General features: G+C 39.3%; 1 protein-coding gene across 3 annotated transcripts in view; it reads left to right on the top strand.

Annotated features, from left to right (window-relative positions):
* Window positions 1-12645, top strand: part of LOC141100619 (major facilitator superfamily domain-containing protein 8-like) — a 120478-nt gene that overhangs the window by 81038 nt on the left and 26795 nt on the right. For 2 of the 3 annotated variants that reach the window (XM_073589217.1, XM_073589216.1), the window contains exons 10-11: window positions 1525-1654; window positions 5610-5732. In XM_073589217.1, coding sequence (XP_073445318.1) covers window positions 1525-1654; window positions 5610-5732 — 253 coding nt within the window. The remainder of the gene's footprint in view (window positions 1-1524; window positions 1655-5609; window positions 5733-12645) is intronic. The other variant, XM_073589218.1, reaches the window with a different exon arrangement.

Here is a 12645-nt window from a genome sequence, read left to right as displayed (position 1 = left end):
CCCTGAAAGGTGATGGCCCTAAGTTATATCTGCCAAAACTGGTGACCGGTTCCCTTTAACATATTAAATGCCTCTGTCTCTGACATCGGCATTTAACATGATCACGCCTGGAGTGCATCACCAGCTCCACCCATACACATATTTGGTATCGCCGCGTTCAGAAATGCCCGACCTTTCAAAATATAAAAATAATTTTTTTCTTGTTACACTGTTTAATGATTGGATTAATTAACGCCAGAAGTACAATGTTGCTGCAACATTGAAATAAAACGATCAAAAAATCGTATCTACCCCAAAAATGGTATCAATAAAAGTCAGCTTGGAGAGAAAAAAAATAAGCCCTCACCCAGCCTCAGATCCGGAAAAGCGGAGACTTTATGGGTCTTGGAAAATGGCGCCATTTTATTATTTTTTTTTTTTAACAAACTATTTTTTTTCACCACTTAAATAAAAAAAGAACCTATCCATATTTGATATCTGCGAACTTGTAATGACCTGGGAATCATAATGGCAGGTCAGTTTTAGCATTTAGTGAACATGGTAAAAAAAGGAAATAAAACAATTGTGGGATTGCACTTTTTTTTTCAGTTTCACCGCACTTGGAATTTCTATCCCCGTTTTGTAGTACACTGTATGGTAAATTCAATGGAGTCATTCAAAAATGCAACTCGTCCCACAAAAAACAAGCCCTTAAAAGGCTATATTGACAGAAAAATGAAAAAGGTATGGCTCTTGGAAGAAGGCGAGTGAAAAAGAAAAGCGGAAAATGGCCTGGGAGTGGAGGGATTAAAGTTTCTTAAAAGAAATCATGTATAACTAAGGTGATTGATATTACTATCAAGCAATCTGACCCTCAAGCAGAAAGTTAGATGCACAATATCTAAAGTCTGAGCTCTTCATGAATTTGCCAGAAGAGACCCAAAATTTGGTTTAAAACATGTCCAAACATCCGTTTAAATGTAAGTGCACCCTTACACCCTATATATTTTCTGAAAGCAGAACTCTTGTCATGATACAACATTATATTGACTATCATGTCCTCCTTCACATAATTTATTTTTTAAAATACATTAAAACATTGAGGTTAAAACTAGGTTTTATACACAAAAATGTAAAAACAGACAGAACATAAGCATTTGGAATCTGTTTCTCCTCTTTTCAAGTACATTTTCTCATATAAAGTGAAAGGTGTCGTTCAAAACTACTAGTTCCTCAAAAAAGACCCTTGTATGGCTATGTGGACAGAGAGAACAGAAACAAAACATTCTCTGAAGGGTTAATGAGCCAAAGTAGCTGCAAAGTTCAGGATAGAGATTTTGTAACTCTCTTTTTCATAAAGTTTGTTGTGAAAATTGTGCACCACTTTTTTGTGATTGTTCTATGCTAAAATGGTAATAACAGTCTTCACATTTGTATTCTTTTCTCTATTACAACATGCTTGCATTTAAAGCAACCTCTTCTGATCTAGAGTACATGTATTTACATTTCTTTTCTTGTATTTTTACTAAGTTTCTCTGTCTGCAGATGTTGTTTGGTTTCCTTGTAGTGCGTACCCTCAGCCGCTGTTGGTCAGATCGCCTCCTCCTGGTATTTGGACTTTTTATCTGTAACATATCCTGCATTTGGTGCCTCCTGTTCTTGGCAAAACCCAAAGGTTAGCTGGTCACATTCAATGTTGATATTTTTTTATTCTATGTATATTATTTGTTTTTGGTCTTTAAGTCTTAAAATTCCCATGCAAATTTTAGTTTTGTTTGTTCACCTAATTAAACCACCATTATTACCTATTTCTACATACCGTTATACAGTTGTGGCCAAATTATTGACACCCCTGCAATTCTGTCAGATAATACTCAGTTTCTTCCTGAAAATGATTGCAAACACAAATTCTTTGGTATTATTATCTTCATTTAATTTGTCTTAAATGAAAAAACACAAAAAGAATTGTCCTAAAGCCAAATTGGATATAATTCCACACCAAACATAAAAAAGAGGGTGGACAAAAGTATTGGCACTGTTCAAAAAATCATGTGATGCTTCTCTAATTTGTGTAATTAACAGCACCTGTAACTTACCTGTGGCACCTAACAGGTGTTGGCAATAACTAAATCACACTTTCAGCCAGTTGACATGGATTAAAGTTGACTCAACCTCTGTCCTGTGTCCTTGTGTGTACCACATTGAGCATGGAGAAAAGAAAGAAGACCAAAGAACTGTCTGAGGACTTGAGAAACCAAATTGTGAGGAAGCATGAGCAATCTCAAGGCTACAAGTCCATCTCCAAAGACCTAAATGTTCCTGTGTCTACCGTGCGCAGTGTCATAAAGAAGTTTAAAGCCCATGGCACTGTGGCTAACCTCCCTAGATGTGGACGGAAAAGAAAAATTGACAAGAGATTTCAATGCAAGATTGTGCGGATGTTGGATAAAGAACCTCAACTAACATCCAAACAAGTTCAAGCTGCCCTGCAGTCCGAGGGTACAACAGTGTCAACCCGTACTATCCGTCGGCGTCTGAATGAAAAGGGACTGTATGGTAGGAGACCCAGGAAGACCCCACTTCTTACCCCGAGACATAAAAAAGCCAGGCTGGAGTTTGCCAAAACTTACCTGAAAAAGCCTAAAACGTTTTGGAAGAATGTTCTCTGGTCAGATGAGACAAAAGTAGAGCTTTTTGGGCAAAGGCATCAACATAGAGTTTAGGCCTGTTTCACACTTGCTTTTTTTTGCAGCGCGTTTTTCCTGCAAAAAAACGCATTGAAAAACGCATACAACTGCTGCGTTTTTTTCAAGCATTTTTATGAGCATGCATGAAAAAAACGCAGCGTTTTTATGCGTTTGTATGCGTTTTTAGTGCGTTTTTACCGCGTTTGCGTTTTTTTCCAACATTAGGTGGCCCCTCACACTAACCCAAACCATGACTTTACTAACCCTAACCCTGACCCTAACCCTAATCCTAACCCTGACCCTAACCCTAACCCTTAACCAAACCATACTTAACCCTAACCCTGACCCTAACCCTTAACCAAACCATACTTAACCCTAACCCAAACCCTAACTAACCTTAACCCTAACCCTGACCCTAACCCTGACCCTAACCCTTAACCCTAACCCTGACCCTAACCCTGACCCTAACCCTTAACCAAACCATACTTAACCCTAACCCTGACCCTGACCCTAACCCTGACCATAACCCTGACCCTAACCCTAACCCTTAACCAAACCATACTTAACCTTAACCCTGACCCTAACCCTTAACCAAACCATACTTAACCCTAACCCTAACCCTGACCCTAACCCTTAACCAAACCATACTTAACCCTAACCCTGACCCTAACCCTAACCCTGACCATAACCCTAACCCTAACCCTTAACCAAACCATACTTAACCCTAACCCTGACCCTAACCCTTAACCAAACCATACTTAACCCTAACCCTGACCCTAACCCTTAACCAAACCATACTTGACCCTAACCCTGACCCTAACCCTGACCCTAACCCTTAACCAAACCATACTTAACCCTAACCCTGACCCTAACCCTTAACCAAACCATACTTAACCCTGACCCTAACCCTGACCCTAACCCTAACCCTAAACCCCCTTAACTAACCCTAACTTTACCCAAACCCCTAAATTCCATTGTCTAAACTAATGGTAAAAAAAAAAACCGCATGTGCAAAAAAACGCATACATAAGCATGCCAATGCGCACATATGCTCACCATAGACTTATAATGGGTGTCTTGCTGTAAAAAAACGCATTGCGCGCGCATGCGTTTTTTTGAGGCAAATCGGACGCACAAAAAATGCAACAAGTTGCATTTTGTGCGCCCGAGCGCATACCGCAAAAAAACGCATGCGCGGTAAAACGCGTACAAACGCATGTGTATGCGCACATAAGCGCATCCCATGCAAAGTATAGGAAAAAAAAACGCATGCGCTATTTAGCGCAAAATTACCGCGAAAAAAAACGCAAATGTGAAACCAGCCTTACAGGAGAAAAAAGAGGCATTCAAAGAAAAGAACACGGTCCCTACAGTCAAACATGGCGGAGGTTCCCTGATGATTTGGGGTTGTTTTGCTGCCTCTGGCACTGGACTGCTTGACCGTGTGCATGGCATTATGAAGTCAGAAGACTACCAACAAATTTTGCAGCATAATGTGGGGCCCAGTGTGAGAAAGCTGGGTCTCCCTCAGAGGTCATGGGTCTTCCAGCAGGACAATGACCCAAAACACACTTTAAAAAGCACTAGAAAATGGTTTGAGAGAAAGCACTGGAGACTTCTAAGGTGGCCAGCAATGAGTCCAGACCTGAATCCCATAGAACACCTGTGGAGAGATCTAAAAATGGCAGTTTGGAGAAGGCACCCTTCAAATATCAGGGACCTGGAGCAGTTTGCCAAAGAAGAATGGTCTAAAATTCCAGCAGAGCATTGCAAGAAACTCATTGATGGTTACCGGAAGTGGTTGGTCGCAGTTATTTTGGCTAAAGGTTGTGCAACCAAGTATTAGGCTGAGGGTGCCACTACTTTTGTCTGGCCCATTTTTTGGAGTTTTGTGTGAAATTATCAATGTTTTGCTTTTTGCTTCATTCTCTTTTGTGTTTTTTCATTTAAGACAAATTAAATGAAGATAATACCAAAGAATTTTGTGTTTGCAATCATTTTCAGGAAGAAACTGAGTATTATCTGACAGAATTGCAGGGGTGTCAATACTTTTGGTCACAACTGTACATTAACGGGGTTCTCCAGAAATAAAAAAATGAATTCCTAAATACCTTCAATTAGCAAATTACAATAGTTTTGTCTACCCTGTCTCTGTGATCTAATACTGAAGATACCAGGTGAGAAGAGGCTAATTACACTGCGTTTACCTTATTTTTCTGCTCATGTGTGCTGAGGTCAGAAGAGGCTGCTCACACTGCTGTCCACTTTGTGTTTCTGAAATAATATACTTGCGTTTATATGAGATAGCAATACCCAGATCACAGCACTGGCGGTTCCTACTGCACATGCTTTTTCAACTCTCCTAACCTTGTCAGACAGGCTTCTGTCATTGTAACAGAATGGTGGCCGTTTTTATTTTATAGTGATTACGTCCCTAAGCAAAGCATTCGTGATTTGCCAATTAAATGAATTTATAATGATATTTCCTTTTTTATTATTAACAGAGGATATCTGAACACCTTTAAATCTCAATGAAAACTTGGTGTGTAGTAAATTGGGTTAAAAGGGTATTCCCATCTCCAAGACCACTTACCCCATCCCATGTGCACGGCATTGCTGTAGATTAGGTATTCATAGTTCCCACTAATATCAACTAACTGTCACTTATAAGTGGTCTTAACCATGGCTACCTAAGCTCAGAAGAATTATACAATATTTCTAAGTTGAGCTATTTGCTAATATTATTATTAGTACACCTACTGCTGCTTATTGGGATAGGATCTTGGAGATGAAAATATCCCTTTAAATGGCAACTGCTGGCATTTGAAATGTTATGTTTTAAATATATGGACCGAAAATACATTTGTGTGAAGGAGCCATAATACTGCATTAGTGTTGTGTTTAATAGACCCCTCATTTTCCTTCTGTTACTGTTTGTAACAGGAAGTTATAGCTTTCTCCTGGCAGAATTTGTGATTGGCGTTTTTCTCCAAGTACTTGGACTGCCCTTTGTGTCCGTGTCACAGGTTTCTTTATTCTCAAAAGTAACTGCTGAAAAAACTCAAGGTAAGTTAGCACTGAATTCTCAAAATAAAATGCAAAGGGTAAGAGTACTCCAGGCCGTGGTCAACATTGTGACCAACTGCAATGGTAAGTCAATTCAAGAGATAACCCAGCTACATTTATGTCAGATGAAAATCAAAGCATTCACTGGCACCTTCAAAAAAAAAAAAAAGTAATGAATTTATTGAAGACCTGACATTACATGCACAACGTCTGAACCTTTGTCATGTGCGTTAACCCCTTAACGACCAGTGACTGGTATAATATGTCACGATCGGGCGTAAGTTCCATCATCATGCCGTGCTATACCCATCATGGACAGAGGTCCCTGACAGCTGACCGACACAGCTAGAGATGCGGGGAAACATTTCGGCTGTCCTCACCCTCTTGATTGCTGTGATCGGTCATTCAATCTGACTAACCGATCACAGCTTGTAATCGGTGGGAAGTGCTGAAATATTAGTACTTCCCTGCATGACCACCACTGGGAGCTTGGCTCAGCTGACATAGGCAGGATCTAACAGACATTCTGCCTGTGTAATCTCACAGGTCTTATGTAGTGTTGGTGCATTGCAATGCATGAAACCAGTGATCAGACTAATAAAGGTTAAATTCCCATAGAGGGACTAAGGGGAAAAAAATGTTAAGAAGAAGATTGAAAAGGTCATTTAAAAAAAGAACAAAACAAAATAAAGAACAAAAAATCTTGCACCAATAAATACGCATTATTTATATAAAAATAAAAATTAAGAAAAAAAATACACATGTTTTGGTATTGTCACTTCCTGAATGACCTGATCTATAAAACTGTCAAACTAGCTGCCTTATCACTTTTACCACACTGTGAATGGCATAAAAAAAAAGCAAAAACCAATCTGAGTTCCTGGCTTTTGTTCATTCTGCCTTCCAAAAATTGGAATACAAAGCAATCAAAAAATGTTGTGCCCCAAAATGGTACCAATAAAATCACAACTCACCTCACAAAAAAACAAGCCAGCATAAATATAAAAAATTATAGCTCTCAAATGCAAAAACTTGTTTATGTAGAAAAAAGTTGTTAAGAGTGCGATAGTAGCAAACCCCTCAAAACCTATATAAATCCGGTATCGCTGTAATCACACCGATCCGAAGAATAAAATTGTCTTATCACTTATACCAGAAGAGAAACTGTGTGTAAAAAAAAAAAAAAAAAAAAAAAAAAAGTAAATGAAAAACATATTGTTAACCTACTGTTGAATGATTTGATTTGTTCATTCTAAGACTTATAGATCTCTGTAAGGCTCGGCTCATATTTATCCTGCGCTCTACGCTGAGCGCTTATACCGGGGATCCTTGTAAATGTCTGAAATACATGATTCAGACTGAAACCCCAGCAGAAGATTGCCTATAATGAGGTAGATGGAGATACAGTGGGGCAAAAAAGTATTTAGTCAGTCAGCAATAGTGCAAGTTCCACCACTTAAAAAGATGAGAGGCGTCTGTAATTTACATCATAGGTAGACCTCAACTATGGGAGACAAACTGAGAAAAAAAAAATCCAGAAAATCACATTGTCTGTTTTTTTTTTTCATTTTATTTGCATATTATGGTGGAAAATAAGTATTTGGTCAGAAACAAAATTTCATCTCAATACTTTGTGATATATCCTTTGTTGGCAATGACAGAGGTCAAACGTTTTCTGTAAGTCTTCACAAGGTTGCCACACACTGTTGTTGGTATGTTGGCCCATTTCTCCATGCAGATCTCCTCTAGAGCAGTGATGTTTTTGGCTTTTCGCTTGGCAACACGGACTTTCAACTCCCTCCAAAGGTTTTCTATAGGGTTGAGATCTGGAGACTGGCTAGGCCACTCCAGGACCTTGAAATGATTCTTACGAAGCCACTCCTTCGTTGCCCTGGCGGTGTGCTTTGGATCATTGTCATGTTGAAAGACCCAGCCACGTTTCATCTTCAATGCCCTTGCTGATGGAAGGAGGTTTGCACTCAAAATCTCACGATACATGGCCCCATTCATTCTTTCATGTACCCGGATCAGTCGTCCTGGCCCCTTTGCAGAGAAACAGCCCCAAAGCATGATGTTTCCACCACCATGCTTTACAGTAGGTATGGTGTTTGATGGATGCAACTCAGTATTCTTTTTCCTCCAAACACGACAAGTTGTGTTTCTACCAAACAGTTCCAGTTTGGTTTCATCAGACCATAGGACATTCTCCCAAAACTCCTCTGGATCATCCAAATGCTCTCTAGCAAACTTCAGACGGGCCCGGACATGTACAGGCTTAAGCAGTGGGACACGTCTGGCACTGCAGGATCTGAGTCCATGGTGGCGTAGTGTGTTACTTATGGTAGGCCTTGTTACATTGGTCCCAGCTCTCTGCAGTTCATTCACTAGGTCCCCCCGCGTGGTTCTGGGATTTTTGCTCACCGTTCTTGTGATCATTCTGACCCCACGGGGTGGGATTTTGCGTGGAGCACCAGATCGAGGGAGATTATCAGTGGTCTTGTATGTCTTCCATTTTCTAATTATTGCTCCCACAGTTGATTTCTTCACTCCAAGCTGGTTGGCTATTGCAGATTCAGTCTTCCCAGCCTGGTGCAGGGCTACAATTTTGTTTCTGGTGTCCTTTGACAGCTGTTTGGTCTTCACCATAGTGGAGTTTGGAGTCAGACTGTTTGAGGGTGTGCACAGGTGTCTTTTTATACTGATAACAAGTTTAAACAGGTGCCATTACTACAGGTAATGAGTGGAGGAAAGAGGAGACTCGTAAAGAAGAAGTTACAGGTCTGTGAGAGCCAGAAATCTTGTTTGCTTGTTTCTGACCAAATACTTATTTTCCACCATAATATGCAAATAAAATGAAAAAAAAACAGACAATGTGATTTTCTGGATTTTTTTTTCTCAGTTTGTCTCCCATAGTTGAGGTCTACCTATGATGTAAATTACAGACGCCTCTCATCTTTTTAAGTGGTGGAACTTGCACTATTGCTGACTGACTAAATACTTTTTTGCCCCACTGTATATTCACTGACTGAAGAGGACAAACAATATAAAATATAACCTTTCATCAGTAATGTTAAAAATCGTATTAATTTCATCTCCATCATGCATTTTACAGTCTCTCCACTATGATTCCATCAACTGACATATAGATCATATTGTGGATACTAATATACAGTTAAAACAGCACATTGGTCTTCCTAGTGACAATTATATCTCATACTTCTTTCTCAGAGAACAATTATCCTGACACACACATATTTGTTCTCAATGTATCATTAAATTATTATCACTATATTCATATTATGACTAGTATTGCACTTTTCCCTCAATTTCACCCTATAGCATGTATTCAAATGCTTAATTTTTAATTGATGATATTTGTTAGCACTTTAGATTAAAGCTGTAGTTCCCCTTAATAATGAGAGATTTACATACACTCCTATGATCTTCCAGAAGCGGGTATTTGACCTTTCTTAGCTATAATTCAATGCTATACAGTTTATTATGAAGATTCTATGTCCCTACTTGAGCTAATGAATATCACGGATATTTGCTCATACTTCCTTTACTATCACTATTATGATGATAGCTAACACTGTTTAGAAAGTTTACTACATATTCAGGGTTCTTTGTTTCTGAAATCAATGCACTGCATTAAATTCACATCTCATTCACACCTCAACATGTTTCACCTATTCCTCTATAATTGATGGGCACATCAGGAGGTTCATAAAGCTTATATTATACAAATATATGGTACTATCCACAAGGTATATGAGCACTGGAATTCATACTCTCGGCACGGACGCTGAAAATTTATAGAGAACACCCCGCCTACCATCTCTGACGCGCACTCACTCCTGCCATTCGGGGATTCCCTACCTCTGAACCAGTCCACCATGGATACGTCAGACATGACTGCCAATGCATCAGCTGAGTTTTATCTAAGATACAAAAGATTACAGAGAAGTTCCAGAGAAAGGTTAATCGCTTCCTCACCAGCAAGTCCCTACTTATTCACTAGAAACAATATATATCTTATGTTTCAGACTAGAAGACGGACCGGACTATAAGACGCACCTAAGTTTTAGAGGAGAAAAATAGAACAAAAAATGCTTCATAGAAATTTATAACCTTGAGCCGTGAAAATAAAAATTAAAAAAAAAAAAAAAACATTTTCCCCACAAAAAATGTTTTTAGCCCAATTTTTTTTATTTTCACAAGGCAAGGGTAACAGGAGTACATGGACCCTAAAAAATTTGTTGTGCAATTTCTTCTGAGTATGCTGATACTCCATGTGTGGGGGAAAACTGTTTGGGTGCAGTGCACAGCTGGGATCAAAATAGATGAAGTGACCTTTTGGAACACAAATTTTGATGGAATTTTAAGAGTGTGTCCTGTCACGTTTTGAGGCCCTTGATGTGCCTAAACAGTGAAAATCCCCCACAAGTGACCCCATTTTTGGAAACTAGACCTCCTCAAGGAATTTATCTAGATGTGCGGTGAGCACCTTGAATCCCGAAGTGCTTCACAGAAGTTTATAACGTTAAGTCATGAAAATAAAAAAAAAATCAAATTTTCCCTCCAAAAATGTTTTTAGCCCCACATTTTTACTTTCATATGGGTAACAGAAGAAAATGGACCCCAACAATTGTTATGTAATTTCTCTCGAATACACCAATACCCCCTATGTGTTTGGAAAATTACCTTTCAAGGAAAAGTGCAAAGCTCAGAAGGGAATAAGCACCATATTGGAGTTCAGATTTTGCTTGACTGGTTTAAGGGTGCCATGTGACATTGGTAGAGCCCCTGAGGTGCCAGAATAGCAAAACCCACCATAAGTGATCCCATTTTACAAACTTCACCTTTCAATAAATTCATTTAGAAATGCAGTTATTATATTGACACCACAGATGTGTTACATAATTTTATACCATTAGGCAGTGAATAAAAATAATTACATTTTTACCACCAAAATTTTGTTTTAGCCCCAGATTTTACATTTTCACACTGGGAAATGGGTAAAAATGGCAGCAAAATTTGTTCCACAATTTTTGCTGAATGTAGAAATGCCCAATATGTGACTGTACCGCACTGCTTAGCCACACACCAAGTCTTGGGAGGTACAAGAGTGCTATTTGCATCCTGATCAGATTTTGCTAGAATAGTTTGCAGACTTCGTATACAGAGCCCCAAAGTGCCCAGAATCCCCCTTCAAGTGACCCAATTTTGCAAATCATACCCCTTTTGGAGTTTACCTACAGGTGTAGTGACGATTATGACTCCATGGGTGTTTTCCAGAAACAAGAAGTAGTGGATGTTGCGGAGTGAAAATTTCAAACTGCCATTGCAGTGCCCAGTACGTTGTAGTCCCCAGTATGTTGTGGTGCCCAGTTTATGCTTCTGGAGACACACACCCATAAATTAGGTGGGCTGTCATCGCTACTGAAATGCCAAACATGTGGACTGTAAATGTCATTTGGACACACTCTGGGGCTCTGAAGGGAGGAGGGAATTTGGATTTGGAGGTGCAGAATTTGCTGAATTTTTTGGGGTATGAGGAGCCACAGCACTTTTACAGATTCTTTGTACTACCAGTAGCGTGGAAGCCCCCTATATTTGCACTGACAGATGATGGAACTGAGTGGGGTCTTGCTTTTTTTTGTGGATTAACTTGAAGCTTTTGTTGGGAACATTTTACATAGCATTTGGAATCACATTTATCCTACTCTCTACGCTGAGCACTTGCATCGGGATTTACATGTAAATCTGTGAGTGACATGATTCGGATGAAACGCCCAAGGAAGCCACTCACTATAATGAGGCAGCAGAGTTACTATGGACTTAGTCTGGCCTCTGTTCAGCAGTGTCTTTCTTTTCAGAAGTGCACAAAATTGTGGTGGACTGTGCTTTTATGCACACCTAAAAAGATGGACCCCACCAGATAACAGGTCAGATGGCATCCACAGTGCCTCCATCTGCCTTGTTATAGGGAACCTTCCACTGGGGTTTCCGTCTGAATCACATATTTCAGAGAATCGGAAACCCCGATGTAAGTGTGCATTATAAATGTGAGCCGAGTCTTACTGTGATCTTTAGGAGGCAGAATGAAAAAAAAATCAGCAGGTGAAGAATTGGTTTTATTTACTTTTTACGCCATTCTTCGTGAGGTATAAGTGATTGGACGACTTCATTCTTCAGGTCGGTTACAATTACATCTATACCAGATTTACAGCATTTTTTTTCTGAACGGCTGCTGTCACACACTAAAAACTTTTTATTGCAAAAGCAAGTTTTTGCATCCCCACATATAAATAGTTATAATTTTTTCATGTTCGGCCAACAGAGCCAAGTGAGGGCTTGTTTTTAGTGGGACGAGTTGAATTTTTTATTGGTACCATTTTCAGACAAATTACATTGTTTGATCATATTCAATTCCGTTTTCTGGGATGAAGAATGAACAAAAACTAGCAAACTTCAGAAAGTTTTTTTTTTTTATGATGTTTCGCGTGTGGTAAAATAGATAAGGCAGCTTTATACTTCGAATAAGTACAATTACAGCGATACCACATTTATATAGTTTTTTTTGTTTTGGCGCTTTTACTATTACTATACTATTTTATAGGAAAAACTATTTTTGCATCGCTTTATTCGGAGAGCTGTAACCCTTTTATTTTTCCAGCTCTGACGTAGCTGTATGACAGCTAATTTTTTGCAGGACAAGGTGACGTTTTCAGGGATACCATTTGTGTTTGTTTGTCTTTTTTGGTTGAGTTTTGTTTGGCAGTTTGCATTGCAGAGCTTTAGATCCGTGTCTCTCACACAGGCATGAGGCGTGTCAGCTACTGCTCTGAGCATTAGCTGACAAGCCTCCATTCCTAGGTGAGCCCACTGCCATCTTTTGGCCCGGGGTGAC

Source organism: Dendrobates tinctorius, unplaced genomic scaffold (genome assembly GCF_039654945.1).
Source record: "Dendrobates tinctorius isolate UK_male_01 unplaced genomic scaffold, ASM3965494v1 ptg000107l, whole genome shotgun sequence".
NCBI classification, from domain to species: Eukaryota; Metazoa; Chordata; class Amphibia; order Anura; family Dendrobatidae; genus Dendrobates; species Dendrobates tinctorius.
The sequence above is the reverse complement of the archived record's forward strand: the minus strand, read 5'-3'. Positions and strand labels throughout refer to the sequence as shown.